General features: G+C 32.6%; 1 protein-coding gene, 1 long non-coding RNA gene and 1 pseudogene across 2 annotated transcripts; 1 reads left to right on the top strand and 2 right to left on the bottom strand.

Moving 5' to 3' along the window:
- The first annotated feature begins 1842 nt into the window (after window positions 1-1842).
- On the top strand, window positions 1843-4005 carry LOC148194438 (uncharacterized). Its single transcript, XR_015781565.1, has 3 exons — window positions 1843-1993; window positions 2143-2214; window positions 3870-4005. It is a non-coding gene; the product is annotated as an uncharacterized LOC148194438 (long non-coding RNA).
- A 6122-nt stretch (window positions 4006-10127) lies between these two features.
- LOC124847988 (actin-depolymerizing factor 2) lies at window positions 10128-12186 on the bottom strand. Its single transcript, XM_047325588.2, has 3 exons — window positions 12027-12186; window positions 10739-11004; window positions 10128-10618 (listed from the first exon to the last, which is right to left on the bottom strand). Exons 1-3 carry the CDS (start codon window positions 12027-12029, stop codon window positions 10468-10470), a joined length of 420 nt encoding a protein of 139 aa, XP_047181544.1. The 5' UTR covers window positions 12030-12186; the 3' UTR covers window positions 10128-10467.
- A 5487-nt stretch (window positions 12187-17673) lies between these two features.
- Window positions 17674-21540, bottom strand: LOC124847987 (phosphoserine aminotransferase 1, chloroplastic pseudogene; annotated as a pseudogene).
- Between the last annotated feature and the right edge of the window lie 3193 nt (window positions 21541-24733).

Below are 24733 nucleotides of genomic sequence, written 5' to 3'. Positions count from 1 at the left end.
AAAGAGCTTAACATGAGGCAAAGGAGATGGATGGAGTTCCTCAAGGACTATGATTTTGAACTCCTATACCACCCTGGAAATGCGAATGTGGTGGCAGATGCCCTCAGCAGAAAGACGGTGCATATCTCATCATTGATGGTTAGAGAGCTTGAATTGGTGGAAAGTTTCAGAGATTTGAAGCTACCGGTTGAATTGGAGGATGACAGCATCAGATGCAGTAAATTGGTTGTGTCTAGTAACTTGATAGAACGCATCAGAGAAGGGCAGTTGTTAGATCCTGAGCTTCAGACATCCACAGCCTTGATTGGTACAGAGAAGGGGAAGGATTTCAACACAGGGACGGATGGTCTCTTGCGATTCAAGGGAAGGACATGCGTCCCCAATGATGGGGAATTAAAGAGATTGATACTTGAAGAAGGACACCGAAGTCGTTTTAGTATACATCCAGGTATGACTAAAATGTACCAGGACCTTAAGAAGTCCTTCTGGTGGTCGGGTATGAAGAGAGATGTGGCCCAATTTGTTGCTTCTTGCCTTACTTGTCAAAAGGCCAAAGTAGAGCATCAGAGACCTGGAGGTTTATTGCAGCCTTTGGAGATTCCGGAGTGGAAATGGGATAGCATAGCTATGGACTTTGTTACCCATTTACCACGCACTTTCAGGAAACATGATGCCATATGGGTGATAGTGGATAGATTGACCAAGAGTGCTCACTTCTTGGCAATTGACTTAAGGATGTCCATGGCAAAACTGGCGCAACTATATATTAAGGAGATAGTAAGATTGCATGGAGTGCCTTCTAGCATCATATCAGACAGGGATCCGCAGTTCACCTCTAGATTTTGGCAAACACTCCAGAGTGAGATGGGTAGCAGATTGCAGATGAGCTCAGCCTACCATCCTCAAACAGATGGCCAATCCGAGAGAACGATCCAGTCCTTAGAAGACTTGTTGAGAACATGTATACTGGATCATCTGGGAGCTTGGGATGAGGTGTTACCGTTAGTGGAATTTACTTATAACAACAGCTATCAAGCCAGTATTGGTATGGCTCCATTCGAAGCTTTGTATGGTAGACGTTGCAGAACACCTCTCTGTTGGTTTCAGGATGGAGAGTCAGTATTGACAGGACCAGAATTAGTGCAGCAAACCACAAAGAAGGTGAGACTGATCCAGGAAAGAATGAAAGCATCTCAAAGCCGGCAGAAATCATATGCGGATCAGAGGCGAAAACCCTCAGAGTTTGCAGTCGGAGATCATGTCTTTCTCCGAGTTACTCCTACCACTGGTGTTGGAAGAGCTATTCGAGCGAGGAAATTGTCCCCTAAGTACCTCGGTCCTTATCAGATCCTACGGCGCATCGGACCAGTAGCCTATGAGATAGCCATGCCACCTCAGCTGGCTAATCTTCATCCTGTATTTCATGTCTCCCAGCTTAGGAAATATGTGCCCGATCCGACTCATGTGTTGGAGGTTGAAGACGTCCAAGTGAGGGAAGACTTATTTGTCGAGGTGCAACCAGTGAGGGTAGAGGAACACCAAACCAAGCGGCCTCAAGGCAAGGCAGTCAGACTTGTCTAGGTTATCTGGGACGAAAGAACGGGCGACTCCACTTGGGAATTGGAGGAAGAGATGCAGAGGTCTTATCCTCATCTAATTACCGGTAAGACTTAATTTTCGAGGCCGAAAATTTTCTTGTTGGGGAGAATGTAATAGTCTGAAGATTTTATAAAGCCATTGGGCCCTAATTTAACAAGCCAGACCCATTGACCCAAGGACACTTGAACCTTGGGATGGGCTCTTTCCTTGCAAGTCAGATTTCATTTCACATATTCCTCTCTCTCTAGAACAGAAACCTTGCCCTAACTCAAGTGCTCTGACTTCTCTCTAGGTTTCCAGCCATTTCCACCGATTGAATCCTAATTTAGTGGTGTTTTCTTGTTCCTGGAGTCAAGAGCTACAAAACCATCCGATTGGTTTTGCGTTTCAGCGGGTAAGTAGATTTTCCCTCTTTCCCTTCACTGTTCTTGTTCTAGGTTGTACCATTTTCTGATTTCCTGTGTCCTGTGTGATTTTGTCTTTCATTCTCGGTTTATTCCGACTCGAAGAGCTAAAGTCTAGCACCTATTTGGTGATTTATAGGTTCTGTACAGTTTCGCACGGTGTAGGGGGTACTGTTAGAGCATCTGTGAACTGTGTTGAGCAACCCACCAGGTGAGGGGAGCTAATTATTTTTCTCTGAATTTATTGCTTGAATCTGATTTGTAAATGTATGCATGTTGTGATATGATTATTTTAATCTGTTTCGAATGAGTTGGTTGGCTGAAATTGTTTTGGTTTGAGGGTTTGGAGTAAGATTCTGTGATGGCATTGATATGGGTAGTAAGTAACTATACAGACATTGTTTTAGATTACCGTGAGAGGAAATAATATACATATATAAAAAAAATAAAAATAAAAATTGGCAATTGAGGTTTAGAGCACAACAGATTAGTTTAGGTAACTTAAATAAATTAATTAAAAAAATTGGTTGAGAGCCTTTCTTTGTTGGTAGGATAGAGGGGACTTAAAAATCTGAGTTGGCACATCCCTGATCATAGAGCAGCCCTGGCCTGGTCCAGTCAGTTGTGACTAGTCATATGTGCTAGCGCCAAAGGTGAGTCTGATGCGTTCAGACATCTGAACCCTCCCCGGTGACCAATTGGGTAGCGATGTGAAGTGGAGAACAAGTATTTTGTGATAATGAAAAATTTAGCAAGCAGTTTCATAATTAAGGGAACATTGTAAGTTATTTAGAGATAATATGTATGATAATATATTATATTATATAATGTATAGATTATATATATATATATATATATATATATATATATATATATGTATATATATTAGTTTAATATTATAAATATAAATATTTATAGTAACGTAATATATATATATATATATATATATATATATATATATATATATATATATAAAATATAGATAGGTAACGTTATATATATAATATATTATAATTAACGTAATATATATGTATTATATTTTTATGAATCTATCAAAAGAATAAGGTGCAAGCTGTTTTCTTTTTTTTTATTTATTATTTCATTCAGTATATTAAATTTGCAGTAATAAAATTGTTTTAGTTTTTTAGAGATTATGCTATTATTATTTTTACATATAATCCATGATCTTTATCTTACTGTTTGGTATATATTACTGTTTGGTGATAACATGACAATATCATCTATTAGAGATGATTGAAATTGGTTGTGGAGCATGTTCTGTTATATATGATTTGATATTTAAGGCTTAAATATGTGGTTTGATTATAATTCAAAGGTGTGTGAATTGGGAAAGACTGAAACAGGATTTCATGGTTGCTTATGGTAGTTTCAAATGTAGAATCTCTTGGTGAGATTCTTAGTGTTTTAAAATGAAAAGTAGGGGCTCAGCCTTGGGAGTCATTCTGACGCTCCAATGGTCAATCATACTCACTTAGAGAGGTTGAACCATGTGGTGAGGAGTAGCAGGAGGTCCTTAGTCTTGGGGGCTCCCAGTATGCCTCAAGGCGCGGAAGGGACTAACCTCGTGAGTGTGGCAGGGTGGGGAACCCAAGTTTCATAAGTCACCACGGGTGCAAGACTCGCCATAGCCCGACTATCATTTTAAAGTCCGGACGAGTCAAGTCTAGAAATTAACATGCTAATTAGGTTGTATTTCTGAAATTAATTGGTGTGAGTTATTTCTTATATGTATATGCTTAAGTTGAGTTGCATGATTTTATATAATTAGCTCACCCTTGCTTGTTTGTGTTTGTGTTTGTTGCATGCTTTTTCTTTTGCAATGATCATCCACTTGGATGTGAGCAGAGGAGAATGAGGCCTCAGTGAAGAATGTCCTGGAGGGGAATGAGGAAGCAACTTCTTAGTCTGTCTAGGAATTCCATAGCTTTCCATGTATCTGAACAATTCCAGTTCTTGTATTTTGAAGTACTTTAGTATTCCACGTTTTAAAATTTCTTCTACATTCCGGATTACTGTAATCCTTAAATTTTAATTTCTTAGAATCTTATTTGCTATTTTATTATTCTAACTGTTTTCTATTATCATCTATGTTGACGTCTTAATTTTATACCTTTATGAAGTATAATATTGGGATGTCACAGAATTAAAAGGAATAAAATTTGATAAATGTTATATAAAAATGTATTTTAATGAATAAAGTTTGGCTAGAAAAGTGGAAAATGCAGTGGGTTACCATGAATGATTGAGAATATTATCAAGAAACATTGACAAAAAAAGTAAATTTTCTCATTACGTAAAATAATTTTTTTTTAAGATAAGTACAAGATTTTTTTTTCTATAACGAGTTAACTAATTAATAAACATGATCTTAGAATGATATTCGAAGATATTGTTTTTCTTTTAGTTTTGATCACAAAATATATTGTATAAAACACTTTCATTTCCTGAATTAGAATTAAAATAAATATTGTGTTTAGATATAAAAAGAAAAAATAATATAATAAAATCATAAATATTAATCTAGATATTTGAAATTTTAGAGTTCTTTTGTAGTTATTTATTATATTTGTTTTAGGTTGAAAATACTTTTTTGTTAATTACTTATTTGTAACAATTGATTCAATGATTTTTTATTTATTTATTGTTTTGTGTGATTTTAATATTTTTAAATTTTTTTGTTAAATTAATATAATAGTATTAATATAATTATATTTAACAATTCTAAAAAGGAAAATTAATGGGTTGGTTGGATTTTGGGATATTTCTTTTCTAATAAATTTCTTTTCTAATAAATTTCTTTTTGATCCTATTTGTTTTTTTGATCCCAACTCACATAAGCTAGGGTCTCGTTATGTTATGGCATGTAACAAGTTAGTCTAGGTCAAAGGTTGAGTTAAGTCTTCCTAAGGTTAAGCCAAATCAATTTAGGTAAAGTCAAGTCAACTTATAACATCCTCTATTTTCATATTAGATATTAATCTTATTTAAATTCCATAGTTAAATATTTAATATAAAATAAATTAATTTTTAAAATAATCAAATAAAGTATATACTTCTTTTATTTTAATTAATGAACTTATACTATATAAATAGTTGACTATCTTATAAGAAAAATAATTTATAATTGTAACATCTAAATATTTACATTATAAATAATATCTTATGCATAATTGTAACACATTCTTTTTTGTTACAATTATTTTTTATGTTAACTATATTTAGGTTTTTTTTATTTAAATATGTTTATATAAATAAATTGAGAAATTATGAAAAATAATTTTGTAAAAATTAAAAAATGATTTTGAGATCCAACTAGTTCCTATTCTTAAGTTACCTCGGTAAAAAATTGTTATTACAATCTCATAAACTATTAGATTAAGTAAAAAATTTATAACATATTATTGAAATATTATTCTCCACTATGACCAATGGAATTTATAATTAAAAATTTATGCTAAGAGAAATAATTTCCTTATTTTAGTATAAAGTTTAAGTCTCCACATATACCTAAAGCTAAGTTGTCTTAGTAAACATTTTATTCCCGATTCGTTAATAGTTGAATCGAAATGAAATTTTTATCTAGAGTTATTAAGATATAGTACTTCACTTTGATTACCGGAATCTCCATTTAGAAATATGTGGTTCAAGAAAAAATTTTCGCAAAGTGAACTATTGTCACTTATTTCTTTTTTCGAGTTAATTTAGTAAAAATTTGATCCCACCTTTTTTAATGATTGGATCGAGCTCAAACTTGTATAACTTGTTTTCAAAATATATCCTTCACTCTGACAACTTTGATTTACATTTAGTGTTTTGTAATAAGAATATAGTTTTCACATTTTTGGTTGTTACATTAATGTTATCATGTTAATGTGGCCATAAATTTTAAATATTAATTTTATCAAATTTCAATAATGTATAAAATGCAAAAAGGTAGTGAAACATGTAACTTGGCATTTTCAGGCCATGAATGATGAAGACATATTTTATATATTATAGAATGGTTTGTAAATGTACAATGCATGACATGTGAATGAACTTAACAAAATTTGGTTAAAAACAAGAAATCCATGCAGTTCTAAAGTTGGACGACAAAATGAAAATACAGGAAAAACTAGAGAGAAGGGTGTGAATTGTGTTTTCAAAATCCCTTTACAAAGCAACATCTAATGCTTTATAATGAAGATGTATAAATTATGAAATATTTAGACGCTAGTTTTTATGAGATGGGTAAATGAAAAACGTTTTAAAAAGGCTAAACAATAAACAACATATTTAATATTAGTTCACTTAACCTCAGTTACGTCTAGTTCTTTCCTTAAGAACTCTTAAGGGGTTCTACTAATCTTTTAACAATATTACATGAGTTTTACCTCTACAAGTTTACGCAAGTATTCTTACCACTCTTGGTTTACCTAGTAAACATGACTAGTCCGAGTTTAATCACTCTTAGTTCACAAGTATTCTAACCATTTATGATTTTCTACAAAAAGAGTTGGGATTATCGACGGACTAAGTCCATAAAAAACATACAAAACTCAATGGTAATATTGTATTTCTGATGGATTATCGACGGGCAATTATCCGTTGGTAAATCCATTATTGGTAACCACTAACGACAGATAATTGCCTTCGGTAATTACCAACGGTTAAATCTTTCAGTAATTAACGACGGTCTAATCCCTCGGTAATTACCGACATAAAAGATCGTCGATAATTACCGAAGGAATAGGCCATCAGTAATTACCAAAGAAAAAGGCCGTTGGTAATTACCAAAGGTATAGACCGTCGGTAATTACCAAAGGATTTGGTCGTCGGTAAGTCTATAGGAATGTCCCTAGCAGAATGCAGATCAATTTTGTATTTGTTATCCAACTACACAAACCTGCATAACATTTTCAAATCACAAACAAACATGCATTATATGTATCCCACAATAATCCAATCACTAATGAATTAAATAATATGACTTTATTTGTATTATTCAAATTCAAGAACTTGTATTTGTAAAGTGACATAAAATATAAAACAAAATATGTTCATCTACACTAACAAAGTATATGTTTGAAACACCTAAGAAAATGTAATATTATAATATAGCATAATCATAATGTTCTAATAATTATGTCCAATAATAATAATAATACCAATAATCTACATAGTCATCATCAAAATGGTCTTCATCATCTTGTTGCTCTCTAGGTGGGGCACACTGGTGTGGGCTAGACTCATGTGGGATGGACTTATGTGGGTTGTTGTGGGACGCTAGGTGATGAAGAGGCTCTTAGTTGGGTCAGAGGGACGGTGGAATGAAGCTGTGAAGCTTCAGGTAGCAATTTCATGACCATGGCCATAAAGTTTCTAAACTTGTCTTTCAATTGGTAGTATTCCTAGTCACGATGTTCTAGTAGCTGCATGAGGCAGCCAATGGCCTTGTCAGGAGTGCTGGTGAAAGTCTACACAGGTTGTTAGACGTTTGATTTATAAGGCACTATTTAAACCATAATGTTTAGAAATAGAGTGTTTTTCAAACATTTAGCAAAACTACTAAAGCATTTTAAGAAAGACTATTTTAAGGAAAATATTGTTTGATGACAAAAGCGTTTATCAATGGTTAACTTTTTAAGCAACTATAGTGTTTATAAATAAGGTGTTTTGTAAATCTAAAACAATAAACAATTATTTTATATTGGTTCACTTAACTAAACTACGTTTAGTTCTCCTCTAAGAACTGTTTCACTATAATCTCAACAAGATTATAATTGAGTATTAGCATCACTCCTAGTTACACTAATCAATCCTGGTAACAACTGTTATGTTGACTAGAATTGAGTATTAAACATCATTCTTGACAACCCTAGTTAATCCTGGTAACACCTGTTACTCTGACTATAACTGAGTATTAGACACCACTCCTACTAACCTTAGTCAATCCTAGTAACAATTGTTATGCTGATTAGTCTGAGTTTACCCACTCCTAGTTTCTCCTAGACAATTGTCTAATAGGCGCTTAACTCAATTGAGCTAACCATCAAGTGCTTGAATTCTCTTCAAAATGTACAATCAATCAGATTGTTTACAAGTCTTAAATGATAATTCTCATAAAGAGAATGTGTTTATAATACAACTCAATCTAATAGACCTTTTAAGATTTTCTCTTTTCTTACAGATGTAAGTTTATGACTCTATAAAGCTTGAGAGTGTATTCTTAGACTCTTTGTTCTTGCACAAGTAAGTTGTGATATTTTCGTTATTCGTATGCTTATCCTTCTTGATCTTCTTTCCAAGGGATCTTCTATTTATAGGCTTCATGAAAAAAGATTCATTAGACAATGCTTGTCTTTAATCTTCAAATCTTTGTAGCCTTTTCGTAGGTAGCAGCCATAGGTTAAAGTCAACATGTTAGAGCAAACATGATTTTTGCAGTACTTTAACCAAAGTAGGTTGTACAAAATCTTCAACACGACTTTTGATGAAGAGAATATTCCGTGAATGTCTTCTTTATTTCTAATGTCTAGTTCTAACTTATTCATGATGGAGCAGATGGATACATGCAATAGACATATGCACAGAGTAGAGTAGAAATGCATGTTGGCATATATTTCATTTTTCTTATTTATTTTTGTTGTTTGAAACGTTGTGCATTTAATGCTTTGCATTACGTGTTCAAAACAACTTTGTTAACTTTTCTATATATGTAAATTGTTTAAGAACTTTTGAAAAGATACCAAATACTAATTCATAAAGGTTTCGTCATTGGATGAAAACGTCGTTTAGTATGAATGTATCGTTTAGTCTTTAAAAGTTATTTATTATTAGCGCATCGTTTAGTAATATTTATTTAGTACGAGAGCATGTTTAAGAAGGTGTTGTTCAACATATTGTTTTTGAAGCGTTGTTTATAGCTTTAGTGCATTTACCAAAAACATCTTATAACACATTGTTGCATTGTTTAGTCATGTTACTAAGATATTGTTTAGTCCAATGGTCTTTTCATAAAGCATGGTTTAACATGCATTTGCCAAAAACATTTTATAACACTTTGTTGCATTGTTTAGTCATGTTACTAAGATATTGTTTAGTCCAATGATCTTTTCGTAAAGCATGGTTTTTCATAAAGCATGGTTTAACAGTAGTGCGTGTATTGGTAATAAGATCGTCTGGTACTCATAGTAGAATCATTTGGTTCTAATGCGTTTACTAAAACTTTTGTTTGTACATTCAAATGTTATAACATTTGTTTCATAAAATGTCTTTCTTCTAACTATGTTATTTTTACAAAGATAATATTTTGTCAAATATTTATTTTATTCATTATTATTTGTTAAACTTCAAAACATAAAGAAAGATGTTAGACGATCTTCTCTTATAAATGATCTTGGAATGAGAAAATAGAGAACAAGTGTTGAGAAGAGAAAACAAAGAGCAACTCGAAAAAAAGCAAAACAGAGACCAAAGAAAAAATTAGAGTAGCGAAAGAAAAAAATGGTGGTGTAGCGAAAATAACGATTGAGAAGGAAGAGAAAAAATCCTCACCTAGTGAAAATGAATCAATGACACTTTGACACTTTCACATGTCAAAAGTGGTGTAAAAAAAACTTGTGTTAAAGTATCATTTTCCATTCAGAATTAGCCCTTTCTGAGAGTTTTTTAAGAGACAACGATAGATGCATTTATTTATAGTAACATACCCCGATTTAAAAATTACAAGTCTTAAAATTTATACCTACCACTTTCAACCACCATCCAAGTGACATTCCTCCTACGTCACGTAATGCATATATAAGTTACCCCTTGATGTAACATGGCACACAGCAAGTATTAATTATACTAAAACCGAAATTAGTAAAAAGAAGACATTAGTTATATTAAAAACAAAATTTGTTAATAGATGTTGTATTAAAAACATATTTTGCCCGATGGTATATTGTATGTGGGCTTTGGTTGTGAACTTTTGCAATTATATAAACAAAACTACTTTCGGTACAAAATTAGAGAAGCTTAATCACCCTAAATACTTTAAAATCCTACGGTGTTTATGAAACATCATTTCAGTTAACTGTTGTGTAATGCAAATGCAAATGCAATTATGACAAATTTGAGTTCAGTTAATTTGAGTTGCAAGACATTAGTAAGAATTGTCGATATTACATCAATAGCCGATCCCATTTTAGTCCAATCACACAAAAAACAGTCACAAAAATTAACTAGCAGCCATAGGATTAAGATGACACCAAAACACGGGTTGTATGTCACAAACCAGAAGATACACTGGAACGAAGAGAAGCTGGTTGAAGTTGCAATAGACTTCATTGTCAAAACTTGGAAAATTGAGTCCAAATTAGCCAAGTTGACCATCCCACAAAATATAGACATTTCCATATGAGGAACTTCAGCTTAAGGAAGATCCCCATCACAACTCATAATGCATAAACAGAATCTTTTAATTGACACGGCTTTTGAACACATCAAGACCCATCTCAGTAGGATCAGTTGCCTGCAGCTCAACCTGAATTCCATCAAGCTCCCTCTTGAATCTATCTTTGGAGCTTGCATAAATCATCTTGCTCCTAACCCTAGATGTATCAGGGGACCTTCAAACAAAAGCAACAAAATTATTACCGATAAAAAATCTTAACTGTTTGTAAAACACTAGATTGGAATTTTCATATTTATGGTTGTTTAGCTTGTGCTAACTTAGTTGTTGACATTACCATGCAATGAAGAAAATTCTGCTCTTCTGGCAATTCTCTTCCGTGACAAAATCAAAATCATAAACAGCATATCGACACTCATCAGCTGGAAGACTGGCAGTGAAATCTTCATAACCATTTGCTGGCTCACCCAGCTTCTCCACAACAACTTGCTTCTGCTTCTCCTCAATCTTATAAACGATATACCGATATGTCCTCTTCGCCTTGAGCTCCAAAAACTTTAACTTGCAGTCATCGTGGACAGCCATACCTGATGCTGCGTTCGCCTGTAAAATTCCGCACGTTAACAAGCAACTGGCAGTTACATTATGAAAACACCTCCTTTCACACTAGCAATGCCTACAATGTACAAGCAAGCAGATCCACAAGCCCATGCAATGTGATTGAAACATCAACAACAATGTCTGATTCCTCTGCATAGGGTGAATTAAACTTAGGTCTGCTAGGAAAAATTACTAGAGAAGGACTTTTAGAAGAAAAACTCAAGGAAAGTGAACAAAAAAAATCCTCGTAAGCCTAAATTTAGCTTGTAAGTTAAAAATCTGATTTTGGAAGAGCTAAAACGAGATAACCTCTACAAGAAAATTTGTTTTCTTCTTATTTTCTTCTAGGAAGAAGTTTATCCAAAAATGCTTTCGACAGATACGACTGAATTAAAATAAACACCAAAGTTTTTCAATAAATCTATTTGAAGCAGCAAGCCCAAGCGATTACGCACAGAAGAAATAAAATAAACATAAACATAAACATAAAAGAAGAAAAAGAAAAAAAAACTACGAAAATGAGCAACGAAAAAGGGATCCAAGGACTTAAAAGCAGAAAACCTAACAAAAGACGCTCCAAAAGATAATCCAAACCATATGCTATAATTACATTCATCCCTAGAGAATCAAGCAGGCAGAAAAAAATACTACACCACAATGCAATTCCAGATTGAACGCTGAAATCCATATCAAAATCAGATCTATCACCGAACATGCGCACAAACAGTTAGCGAAGCAGAAAACGCATGATTAAAACTTCGATTCTACTCTGTTCAATGTTGATAATCAGATCGACCACGAATCCAGCTCAAAATAAAATAAAAACACAAAATCAGTAGCCGTCGAAAATCATTTAAAATCCAGACAGACAGAGAACACAGAAGAGAACTATGAGCGTAAATGATGGGATTCTCGGAAGAGAACTTGAAATCGGTCAGAAGCTGTGTTGAGTTGAGTTCAGCTGAGTTCTCTATCCAGAGGCTTCCGAAATAACAGAACAAAACAGAGAAAGAGGAATAACTAACCATTTTTTTCTCACGAGAAGGAGGGGCAAAAATGGAAAATGAAGTTGGGAGCGACGCTGAAGGAGGAGATGTAGGTAAGGGTTTTGAGGTGGAAGAAGAAGAGGAGGAAGGAGGGGAGGGTTGGGTTGGGGATGAAGGAATGGAAGAGAAAAAATGAAGTAAAATTGGTGATGGCAGAAATCTAATTTATATTATTGTGGCACGCGGAAGAGCGTCTCCGAGCGTGATGAAATTGTGATTAGTGGAAAAAATCTCAATTCTCAACAGTGCCACCTGTCGCGGTTACTACAATTACGTGTTTAAAATCAGTACTAACATCGTTTTTTCAATTTTGACGTGGCTCGCTCGCTTCTGCTATACAGCTCGGCTCGGCTTGGTCCTTCTGTGCTTATCATGTATATTTTATATTTATTTATTAAATGTCACAATAATCTTTTATTTTAGTTCTTGAACTGTGTAACGTCATCTAAAAATGGCCGTTACATCAATTAGATATTAATGTAGCTAATCTTTTAGTTTTAAAGTAGTTTAACTTTATTGTAATAGTGATTAGAAATTTTCAATTTTAATATGAACTACATAATTAAGATGATTAACGTAAATAACAGTTAATAAAGAGATCATATATACACATTTTCTTATTATTTCTGTTTTAATTGCAAAATATCTCAATTGGGTCCAAATATTTGTAAAATTGAGTTAATTTTGTCATAATTGTTAAGTTGTCACAAAGGACATTAAAATGTGTTGAGATGGATATGTTGAGGTGGATATTTTATTAAAAAAAATATGTTGTCAGTAATGACATGAAATTTAATAAATTAAAAAAAATAGAAAAATTATTCAAGCATAACAAAAAAGGGGAAAATGACCTGCACTCAAAAAAACTACAAAGACCCAATTTGAAAAACCCTTCGAACTCCAAATCGCCACTGCCTCACCGTCATCTCCTTTGCAAAACTCTAGTCCCGGAAAGCTGTCGTGAAGACGCTACCACTGTCGAATCACGCCACCCAGAAATCCTTTGCAAAACTCTAACCCCGGAAAGCCGCCACGAAGACGCTATCACTACCGAATCGCGCCACCCAGAAATCCCAAGTCGCGCTTCCATGACCACAACCACAAAGCTCCGCACCTCCATCATCCTCACCAGCAACCTCAACCTGCAAAGACAACTAGAGAAACACAAAAACCTAATGGCGTCTCTCCCACAGAGATCCAATCCTATATTCCCTGGACGAAAACCCACCCTCAATGTATGCAAGTGAACATTAAGTTTGATAGAGCTTAATTTCAATCCTGAGTCTTGGCATGAATCTGCAAGTGAGAAACAATGAAGAAAAGCTACTGCAAGTGAGAAACAAGTACCTGACTCCAGCTACCTGACTCCAGCTACCTGGGGCAGCACACAAATCTACAACACGCTTCACTCCTGCAAAAAATAAAAAATTAATCTCGAAACAGTGTCTCAGCGGAAAAAATATTCAACAAACATCCCACCTTCAAAAATGTTGAATTCCTCATCTATCTGAAGGAGTTTAAAGGCACTTCGAGCACGCCAACCTTCCTCTTTTGCTCTCCGATAATAGATATCCTAAAATCCAATTACGCCAACATCCTTCTTATCCCTTGAAGTTCTCCCCATACTCTATCGTTCACTTGCCCTGCCACAAATTACGCAAAACAAGTCCTTGACACCAACAATTGCCAAAAGAAATTAGAACATGCAATTGAAATAAAAACAAGAAATTTAAAAAGAATAAAATAAAAGTTACGTTCCATTCTTTTAGCCATTTTTTCAAACAGCCGGTGAACATACAGAAAATCATCCTTTCACATTTACATTACATAGCTTAAAATCCTTCTTTTAGCCATTCGCGCGTTGTTCAGTTTTTCCTACAACTTTTGAACAGAACCAGCAAAAAAAAGGGGAAAGAAGAAAAACGCTAAACACGCTGTCGTGAACGAGCCACCATAAATGCGTGAGATAGAAGATAAAAACGAAGGAGAAGAAGAAGAAGAGAACGACCAAGGGTTGCCATGTCATAATCTCTTAAATTAAAAAAAAATCACGTAATAAAATATTTTGACATCAACGTATTAATTATACAACACATCACCACCGCCATTTGTGACAACTTTAACGGTTAGGGCAAAATTGGCTCAATTTTACAAATATTTGGACCCAATTGAGATATTTTGCAAATATATGGACCCAATTGAAACAGTTGGAAGTATGAAGATCCACTTGAGATTTTCATACAAATACGAAGATCATCGGAGGGTTTAAACCTAAAATTATATGTAGGTAATCTAGAAAATATATTTTTTTTATAAAAAACCAATAGAAAAGAGATTAAATTAAAAAAAAACATTGTAGAAGATAAAGTTTTGTTATCTGTAGGTTTTGATGTCATATATTTTAAGAAATTTTGTTTATAAACATGTAAACCATTTGCTGAATAAATATATAATTGAATCTTATATATCCATATATACACTTAATCTAGATTATTTTTATAATGTTATTGTTATTATTGCTCGTAATATTCATAATCCAAATTAATATTATCAAAATATATAAATTTTAATTTTAGACTCTGTAAATTAAAAAAAAATTCATAGTATTTACTTTAAGATAATTTAATAACATTTTTATAAATGATTTAATATATTTTCAGTTAATTAGTTAATGTGATATAATATTGTGCATCAAAATTTAATTGAGTATTTTAAAGAGAGAAAATCTTTTATATTGTGTTCACTTTGATGAAATATATTGTTATAGTTGATTATCGAAGATGGATTTGGGATGAATTGCATGTTTACTTTAAATGATCTGCAAGCAATTAGAAGCGTGGATTTGCGGGAGAAAGGATTTTCTCATCTTTCCTCATCAGTACAGATTTGCAGGATGTATCATCCCTTCTCATTTTTATCCTCGTACATTTGCACATGTAATGGATTGATAAAGATGAATTAAAAATAGTAATTATTATTATTATAATAATAATAATAGTAGTAATAATAATAATATTATTATTATTATTATTTCAATTTACTAAATTATCATTTTTCTACATTTTAAAAATTAATTTTTATTTTTTTCTACTTATAAACATTTTAACAATTATATATAATATTAACAATTATCATTTTATATTACTTTTATAATTATGAACATTTTGGTAATCTTCAATTCTACCAATTAAATAATATTTTTTATCTGTCAAATCAGTTAAATTCTACACTAATTTTTACAAAATTTACTTCCAAATTGACTTCCAATTACCTCCAAATTCACTCAAATAAATAACAACAAAATTTATCCTCAAATCCTCTCAAATTCATACTCGGTCTCCCCAAAATCATTTCCTCCAACTCATCTTATAAACATGTAATTAAATTAACAGAATATATCTTGAATATTTAAAAAATATTAATTTTTTCTTGTTATGTGAATGCTATTTTCTTACAAATATTATTGAAACTACTAAGCAGTACTTTTTGGTACATATTAAGCACTTAAATCAACATATAGGACACTGTTTTCACTTAATTCATGATCACTCAAATTTAGGAATAAAGTTACGTTAAATAACTCGACGAAGCTACATTAAATTTTGGAATTCACTCATGTATGTGTCTTTAAGGGTGTATTATAATTTTATTCATCGAATAGATTGTAAAATCAGTAAAATAGGGGTAGATAATAGGTTACGAAAGTCCTCAATGCATTGTATCGGTAATCTTACACAAGGGGTAGTATTTGATGATGAGTTAAGATTTAAATATTTGCTAAAAAATGTTTCTTTTCAAAAAAGTAAACAGTTTTATAATGTTAATTTCAAAAGGTCAGCTAATTTATTTTTGTTGTTTTTAATAGAAAAGTTCTTGAATTTTCTCTCATTAGAATTTGATATTACGGATACAAATAATCAAATAAAATATATTTTAAGATGATATTATTATAGTAAAAATAGTGAAATATGTTTATATTTCATTTAAATCTTCATGGCCGTGTATTCGGTTCCAAAGTTGAGTTATCTGGTTCTAATATGTAGAAGGAATTGTACAACAAGTTGTATTTGGTTCCAAGTTGGTTATCCGATTCCAGCGCGTAGAAGGAATTCTACAGCATTGTATTCAGTTCCAGTGCATATGGAAGATGAAGAATATGTTGTATTCGGTTATGGTTTCTCTTGTATTCGGTTCCACTCCTTTATTCACCATGCTCTATCCTTGTATTCGGTTCGGTTCCTGGGTGCGTTATTCGGTTTCAGCAAGGCTTCACCGCTTCCTCCATGCGCGCTGATGTCTTTCCATGGTTGATGGTGCGCGCTGTGAGATGTAGAGGTCCATCCGGCAGTGATGCAGCAACCCGAGAGTGCTTTGTTTATATGGGTGGTTTATTGTCATTGGAGTTGGAGATTGCTTCCATCTGATTCCTCATTTATTGGTTTGGTATTTTTCTCATTGGAGGTTCTGTGAATTTGGTGTTTCAATCTGAATCTACCAGACGTGCACTTTCGGTCTGCTTGTGGCGGCCAGAAGCTTAGGAAGATAATGATGGATTCCAACATTGAGCTCTATGGACCCTACGTAATAATCTCAGCAACTTCAAACAAAACAGTTTCTTTTATCAAACAGTTTCATGTTAACAACATCCCTTTTTTCTAGCTTATAAAACAAACTCTGTTTGCTCTTTGTAACTCTGATACTTTGCTCTGTAATACCTATTTTATTGTGTGAACATGCTTTTGGTAATTAATTTGTTACCTTTTCTAGGCCAGAACTCTGTTAAATTGTGCAAGGAGTGAAACTTGTGGCACATGTATGGTGGAGGTGATCTGTATAATGATAACCTTTTAAGAAGTGTTTCGCTTGGGCCATCCTTTTAAACTATTCTATCTCATGTTTTGTATGAATTGTTTTAGAAAACTCCTGAAACGGCAGAATATTCATTGGAAATATGAGAATCTAGAATGCATTCACAACATTCTTACTAATTAAGATTTCCATAGTCTTAAAAAATACAATTCCTAACAATGGAAATGATCAAACTTACCTTTTTGTTGAACATCATCTCAGAATAAACAACAATGGATACTTTTCTCGTGAAATTGAGTTAATAATTTGTTAGTACATGGTAATATAGTTAGAAGACAATCAAATATAGTTAGACTTCTCCATTATGTTATTATTATATTACAAAAATATTACATTTTAAAAAAAAATATTTTACTAAATTATAATTTTTGTACATTTTTTAAATTAATTTTAATAATTAATGTTAATTTTTTTTTCTTTATAAACATTTTTAAAATTAAATATAACATTAATAATTATCATTTTATATTATTTTAATAACCAGGGGTATTTTTAGTAATTTTCAATTTCTATCAATTAAATAATTTTTTTTGGTTTAATACCCAATTTTGTCCCCAGTTTGGTTGACAAATCTCAATTTAGTTCCTCGTTAGAAAAATGTTTGAAATGGGTCCTTACTTGTAAACTTTTGAGTCAAATTAGTCCCTTTCGTTAAATATAACCAAACAGAATTAATGGGATGATGATGTGGCAGTAGTTAGTGATTACATGATGGTTAATTAGAGAATAAAGGATTTTATTAAGAAATTGGATTTTTTTAATTGGGGATAAATTGCCAGCAGTGGTGGGTGTTCTTCTTCTCCAAAGTGAATGATACATTCATTAATGACCTCACAGACTTCTCAACAGGGCACCTATAAAACCCTTTGCTCTCATCAATTGTAGTGTACAGAATCTCAGTCTTCTTCTTATTATTCTTTTCAACCTCCACCAACCCCCCTTCTCCAACAAATGCTCAAACACCAACCCACACATGTAGATCCCGTAGTAAGGAGGGGTGTTGATAGAGTGAATTGTTATCATCGTGGATCTTGAAATCAAGCATCATAGGGGTGAGACCCTGAGCATTCCCAATGAGGTCCTTCCTGGTGATCACAATGGTCACACCAGAGGGCCCCACATTCTTTTGGACGCCGGCATAGATAACTCCGAACTTTAACACATCCACAGGCTTTGAGCATAAATTTGATGACATATCAGCAACCAAAACACCACTCTGAGGAACAGGGTACTCCTTGTACTCAACCCCGTGAATAGTCTCATTGGCACAAATATGCAAATACCTGGAACCCGGATTATGCTGCAAATCGCCAAAAGGCGGAAACTTTGTGTACTTTTTGGATTTTTCAGACCAGATCACGTTGGTTTGCAGTACTTATGCGCCTCCTTGGCGGCCTTGTCGCTTCAGGAGCCAGTGACGATGTAGTCGACGACGTCGTCAGGGGAGCAGAGGTTGAGCGGCACGACTGCGAATTGGGTTGTGGCGCCGCCCTGTAGGAAGAGGACGAAATACTCCGGCGGGATTTGGAGGAAGGTGCGGAGATCTGATTCGGCCTTTTGGATTATGGAGAGAAACTCCTTGCCTCGGTGGCTCATTTCCATAATGCTCATGTCGGATCCACCCCAGTTGTAGAGCTCGGATTAGGCAGCTGGTGTTCTTCTTCACCTACATTGCACAAAATTAGTTAAAAACCCTAACTGGCAATTTATCCCCAATTAAAAAGAAAACCCAATTTCTTAATGAAACCTTTCTTCTCTAATTAACCCACAAGTAAGCACACACACAATTATATTTTGACACGTAACCACTAACTACTGTCACATCATCATTCCATTAACTCCGTTTGGTTATATTTAACGGAAGGGACTAATTTGACTCAAAAATTTACAAGTAAGGATCCATTTCAAACATTTTTTTAACGATAGACTAAATTGAGATTTGCCAACCAAACTGGGGACAAAATTGAGTATTAATTTTTTATCTATCACACCAATCAAATCTTACACTAATTCTCACAAATTTTACTTCCAAATCCACTCAAATAAACAACAATTATTTCACCCTTAAATCTCCTCAAATTCATCACTCACTCTCCTCCAGATCATTCCTCCAACGTAAACACACCTTGAGGGTTTTTGTATATTAAGGTTAAAATATACACAGATATTTGTATTAGAGTGTAAATTTTTTTTATATAAAAGAGTTAGAGCAAATATATATATATATATATATATATATATATATATATATATATATATGTTAGAGTAAAGATATCAATTTTAAGTAATATAGAGAAAAAAAATTGTTTCATATTTTATTAAATAAACAACACTAATAAGCATTACAATTCAATGTCTTAATATTATCTTGCTCTCGTGAATGTAATTTCTATTTGGTGTATCATTTTCTCCCCTTGTTTGATAAACATTAGAAAGGGAAGGGAAGAAACACATCATGAAACGAATGAAGAAATATAGGGTGGTGGAAGCACCAGGTAGGTGAAAAGAAGTAGAGGAGAAAATGAAGATGAAAGGATAAAAGAGAAAGGGTTTCATGATGACAATCTCCTAGCAATGTTGGGCAAAAACTAGAAGAAAAGTCATGGAGGTAGGTGAGTAAATGATGGGTGCGGAAGCTTTGATGGACAAAAGACATAAGCTTACTGTTTTGTGATCTTTTATGGTGATGATAGTGATGTTTAGCGATGCTCTAAGAGAGGTTAAGTCATCTCTAAGAGAGGTTAGGTCAACTCTAAGAGGAAGGTGACTAAAGAGGCCTCATGGGTTGCTATAGTCTTCTCTTAAGAAGAGTAAAATGGCCATAAATGGACAACATAACATTACTCAACATAAAAAATGAATACAAGAGTAGGAGACACCTCTATTTATAGGCTAAGGGTGTCTCCTAATTTCTAAAAGCTAGACCTAAAAACCTTACATTGGCTAACTTGGAGAGCAAGGAGAAAATCCCCTCCATTAAGAGAAGGACAAGTGGCAAAAATCCTCTCCAATGAGAGGAGGACATGTGGCCACTACTTATGAAGAATCATCTCCATACCTATGGAGAATCATCTCCATTCATAAAGTGACATGTGATCACTAACTAGGAGGAAAAAATCTCCCAAGGGGTGATGGCATGGACAACCACTCCTCATTGTCCGCCAAATTAGATGAAACTTTGACCTCTTGGTCAACAAGGTCAAAATTCACACCACTTTGATCAACATTGGGCCTTAACCCTTTGTTGACTTGAGTGGTCTAAACTCTATTTTAGTTTATCCAAAATTATTCTTACTCTACTAGAAATTTTATAATGACTCAATTGTTAAGTATTTTGGTTTTCACTTTCAAAAAAGAAAAATAATCCATATTTCATTTTATTTAAAAGCTATAGTAAATTATTTTTTATTGATTTAAGAAAAAGTACTATTACATTTATCAATATTTCAAAAAAGAAAAACACTCCATATATTATATGTTTATTAATATTTTATTTAATTAACAATAAAAAAACTTCATTTTGTAGTGATGAAGTTAAGAAAAGGCAAAAGATGAAGAGCAATTTCCCTACATTTCTAAAATGTCAAAAGTACTCCTACCAACATTCGAAAGTTGATTAAAAAATTTGCCATTCGGTTAAGAAATTTACTTAAGTGACATTCAAATCTCGTTAAGTTTTTTTGTTTACTTTTTTATTTTTATTTAATAATAATAATAATATAATTATTATTAAAATAAATAAAATATATAAAATTAAAAAACAATAAAAGTTTTAACCAGCTTCGGTTAAAGATTTTTTAAATTTTTCTTTAGTTTATTTTTTTATTTAATAATAATAATAACAATAATAATACATATTAAAAATTTACAAAACAAAAATTTAATATTTTAAAGTAAAATATTATTTATTTAATAAAAATATATTACAAAATAAAAAAATATGTTAATCGTACTTGCAAATACTATTAACATATTGAATAATTCGAACATGTTAACCGTATTTAGGGTTAACATATTTATTTCAATTTTTTTTAATTTTATAATATTTTTATTTATTTTTCTAATAAATGATATTTTATAAATTAAAATATTAATATATATTTAATTATATAAAAATATTAAATTAATTAAATATTTATTATATTAAAAGAAACAATTTTTATTATTAAATTTAAAATAAATAACTTTTTAAATTGTAGTTTTTCAATTTATAATATTAAAATTTTAATATTTTAATATATTTTATTATTATTATTATTAAATAAAAAAATAAAGTAAAAGAAAAAAGAAACTTTAACCGACTTGAAACATCGTTAAGTAAATTTTTTAATCAGTTTTCTAATATTAGTAAGACATTTTAAATATTTTAAAGGTGTAGGATGAAAATTAAAAGGTCTAAGAACTGCTCAAAGGTGAATGGGTGGAATGGCGGGAACCACGCGACTAAGCTGGCTCAGAATTTGGTTGGGGTAAGTGGCGTAAAGTATAAAGTGAATTAGGGGATATTTGTTGGTGGTTGACATTTTTGCGTGGAAAAGCAAAGCACAGATGAATAAGAAAGAAAGAAAGAATGAATGGGTCTTACTTGGAATTGGGTCCCTCCATTTCCTTCTTCTGCGTCCATTCTACGCGACTCATATTCCTACTATTCCTTCCTTTTCACCACACCACTAACTCTTCCAACACGCACGTCTTTTCACTTCCACACTTTCTACAAATTTTAATTAATTCAAACCCAATAAATAAACTTATTTAAATGTATTTTTATTTTATTAAATATTCGTCCTATTTGCCATTTCACCACCCAAGCATTCAACAATGTTTTTTCACTGAAAAGGAAAAATCAAAATCAAACCTGAAAAATATATGAAAAAAGTTGAGCAAAACTAAACGGTAGTTGATACCTATAACTATTATAAAAAAAATATAAACTAATAGTAGAAGGATAAAAATTGAACCATTTTAAAATTATTTTTTTAGTTTATATAATTTCTATCACGAAAAAAAGAGAATGCGAGACTCATTGATTCTCTAGTTAAGTTAGTATCATATACACGTTGATGGATGAGAATATAAGTTAATATAATAGTCTTGTATATAATAATATGTAACGTTGATTATTTAACGTTTATTGTGGATGGAAATTAAAGTTCTTTCTTTTTTCAGATTTTTCTTCAAAATAAAAAACTTTTTTTTTCTAATAGATTATTGTAGAGAAATCTTCAGTTTTTTTCTTCAAAATAAAAAAAAAACCTTTTTAACAAATTATTGTAGAGAAATCTTGAAGAAGTTTGAAATAGAAGTATTCACTCCAATGACAATGTTATGTTATCTTGATAAGGATTATCTTAACAATAATTATCTTGACAAGGATGAATAAGGTACGTTTGTAAATCAAATTTTGTATAGAATCAAGATAAGATCATTGTTATATCTAACTGGTAGTAAGTCAAGTATCATGTAAAATGTTTGTGTTTGTAGTAGGTACCAAGCTAGTCCTAGAGAGTCTCACCTCACCACAGTTAAGTGTATCCTTAAGTACCTTAAGAAAACTGTGTCTTTTGGGTTGTGGTATTCTTTTGGGGTTGAATCTAGTCTTGTAGGGTTTCCAAATGCAGATTGGGAAGGTTGTAAGATAGATAAAAAAAACTCTAGTGGTACATGTCCCCTTTTAGGTAGTTCCTTAGTTTTCTGGCATTCTAAGAAATAACTTTGTGTAACCCTTTCCACCACTGAGGCTGAGTATATTGTTGTAGGTCACTCTTGTGCTCAAATCTTATGGACGTAACAACAATTAGAGGATTTTGATATATACCTTGACCATATACCTCTTAAGTGTGATAACAATAGTGCCATCAATCTTACTAAGAATCTCATTATGCACTCTAGAACCAAACACCTAGAGATTAGGCATCACTTTCTTAGAGATCATATCCAAAAGAGGGATTGTAAGATAAAATATGTAAATACCAAGCACCAGTTAGCAAACATTTTCACGAAACCATTGCCCAAAGATATGTTTTATGAGGGTTTTGTTTGTTGCATTTTTCATGTTTTTGAAAATCATCGTACAATAATCGATTATCCCTTGATGTTAATTGATTATCCCTTCCTTTAGAAAATGTCATTAGGTTTGACAATAATCGATTATTATGAAGCCATAATCGATTATTTCGAGTTTTGGGCTTTTGGTTTTTGAAGCAATAATCGATTATCAGTTAGAAATAATCGATTATCATGAGTTCTGACCATTAGAACTCAAAAACTAGTCGTTGTAACGACTATAAACGACCATATTTCGTATTCATGTTGCATGTATGGTCATATTACTATATATAGGAGTCTGTAATCAATTGTTTTCTCATGCTTTGAGTCTTGTATGCATACTTGATCATATTTGTGCAATCTTGCTCATTCTTGTGCATTCAACTTCCCAACCCTTAGTTTTCCAATACTCCTACCTTCTCCAAATGGCTGATAGAAGAAAGTTACCAACTAGAAGGAGCTATCGTAATTCTCCCTACCAATCCAAGAAGTCATGGCAATAATCTTAGTGGTTGGATCTCGGATGAAGAAAAACACCGTGAGTTCACCACTTTCTGGAAGAAAAGAAAGTTCATATCCCCCAAGTACATTGATCTCACTGGTTTCACATATATGAGTTTCAGTTTTTGCCACTTATTTTCCACCAAGGCATTCAATCCCTACTAAAGATGCAATGTAAGTTCTATCCAGATTTGGTTAAAGTTTTCTACTTTGATTTCAAGGTTCGAGATGGGGTCTACTCCACCAAAGTCAAATGAGTATATATTGTTCTGGACGACGATATTTGGAAAATGTTTGCTCAAATTCAATTAAATGTGGATGCAGTGACGTTATCTTAGGGCATTGAAGGCTTCAACAAGATTTTGGCCTTCCGCTTATTCATGAAGAATCTTGAGGTTTATGCCAACAAGAAGCAGCTGCTAGTAGGTGGTCTCAAGAAGGATGAGAGGTTAATTCACTTCTTGATTCTTTGGCTACTTTGCCCCCCTACTTCTACTCTCGCGTAGTGCTCAGAGGCGGATATGATGATAATTTATGGTATAGTCAATAAAATTATGATTCATTGGCCAAGCCTGATATGTGACACCATGATGAAGGCTTTTTTGGTATCCAGGATCTGCGAGTATAAAGGAGTAAATGTCTCTAATAAGGCATTTAAGAGCACTCATAATGGGAGTCAAATAAGGAGTTCTTCCTTCCGTCACATGGGATTCGTCTTGCAAGGAAATACTTACATCCATTGTGATGATGTGGGAACCCAGAGGATGAAGATGAAGACCAACAGATGGATGACATCCAAGATGAAGTAGGACCTTCTGCTCCAGCACATATCGGCTCCTCTTACTCTTTAGCTAGTCTGTCTAAGCAGTTGTCCGATATGTCTCTTCTTTAAGCCTTTAGGCATGAAGAAGTGTGTTCTCTCCTTAGGGATCTAGACAATAGGGTACAAGTCATAAAAGATTTAGTTAACCCTCTAGCTGATGATGACAACGACGAGTTTTAGATGTCATTCATGCATCCCATTTGCATTTCCTGTGTTATGTTTCATCTTTTTAATATTAATAAAAATTTGACTTATTATTTATGTTGTCTTATTTTATTTATGAATTATATTCAAGGGGAGTTCTTATATTAAGGGGGACATATAAGTTAATCATACATAGCTTTTGTTTTTTAATAATGATAAAAAGTGGGTTGAAATATATTTAAAGACTTAATTTATTTATCTCTTGTCTACTAATCCTTTTTCTTTAAGTTATGTATGAATTACA

This window comes from Vigna umbellata, chromosome 8, assembly GCF_029865625.1.
Source record: "Vigna umbellata cultivar VRB3 chromosome 8, Vumbellata_1.0, whole genome shotgun sequence".
Taxonomy (NCBI): Eukaryota; Viridiplantae; Streptophyta; class Magnoliopsida; order Fabales; family Fabaceae; genus Vigna; species Vigna umbellata.
Note: the sequence above shows the minus strand (reverse complement) of the source record. Positions and strands in the feature narration are given on the sequence as shown.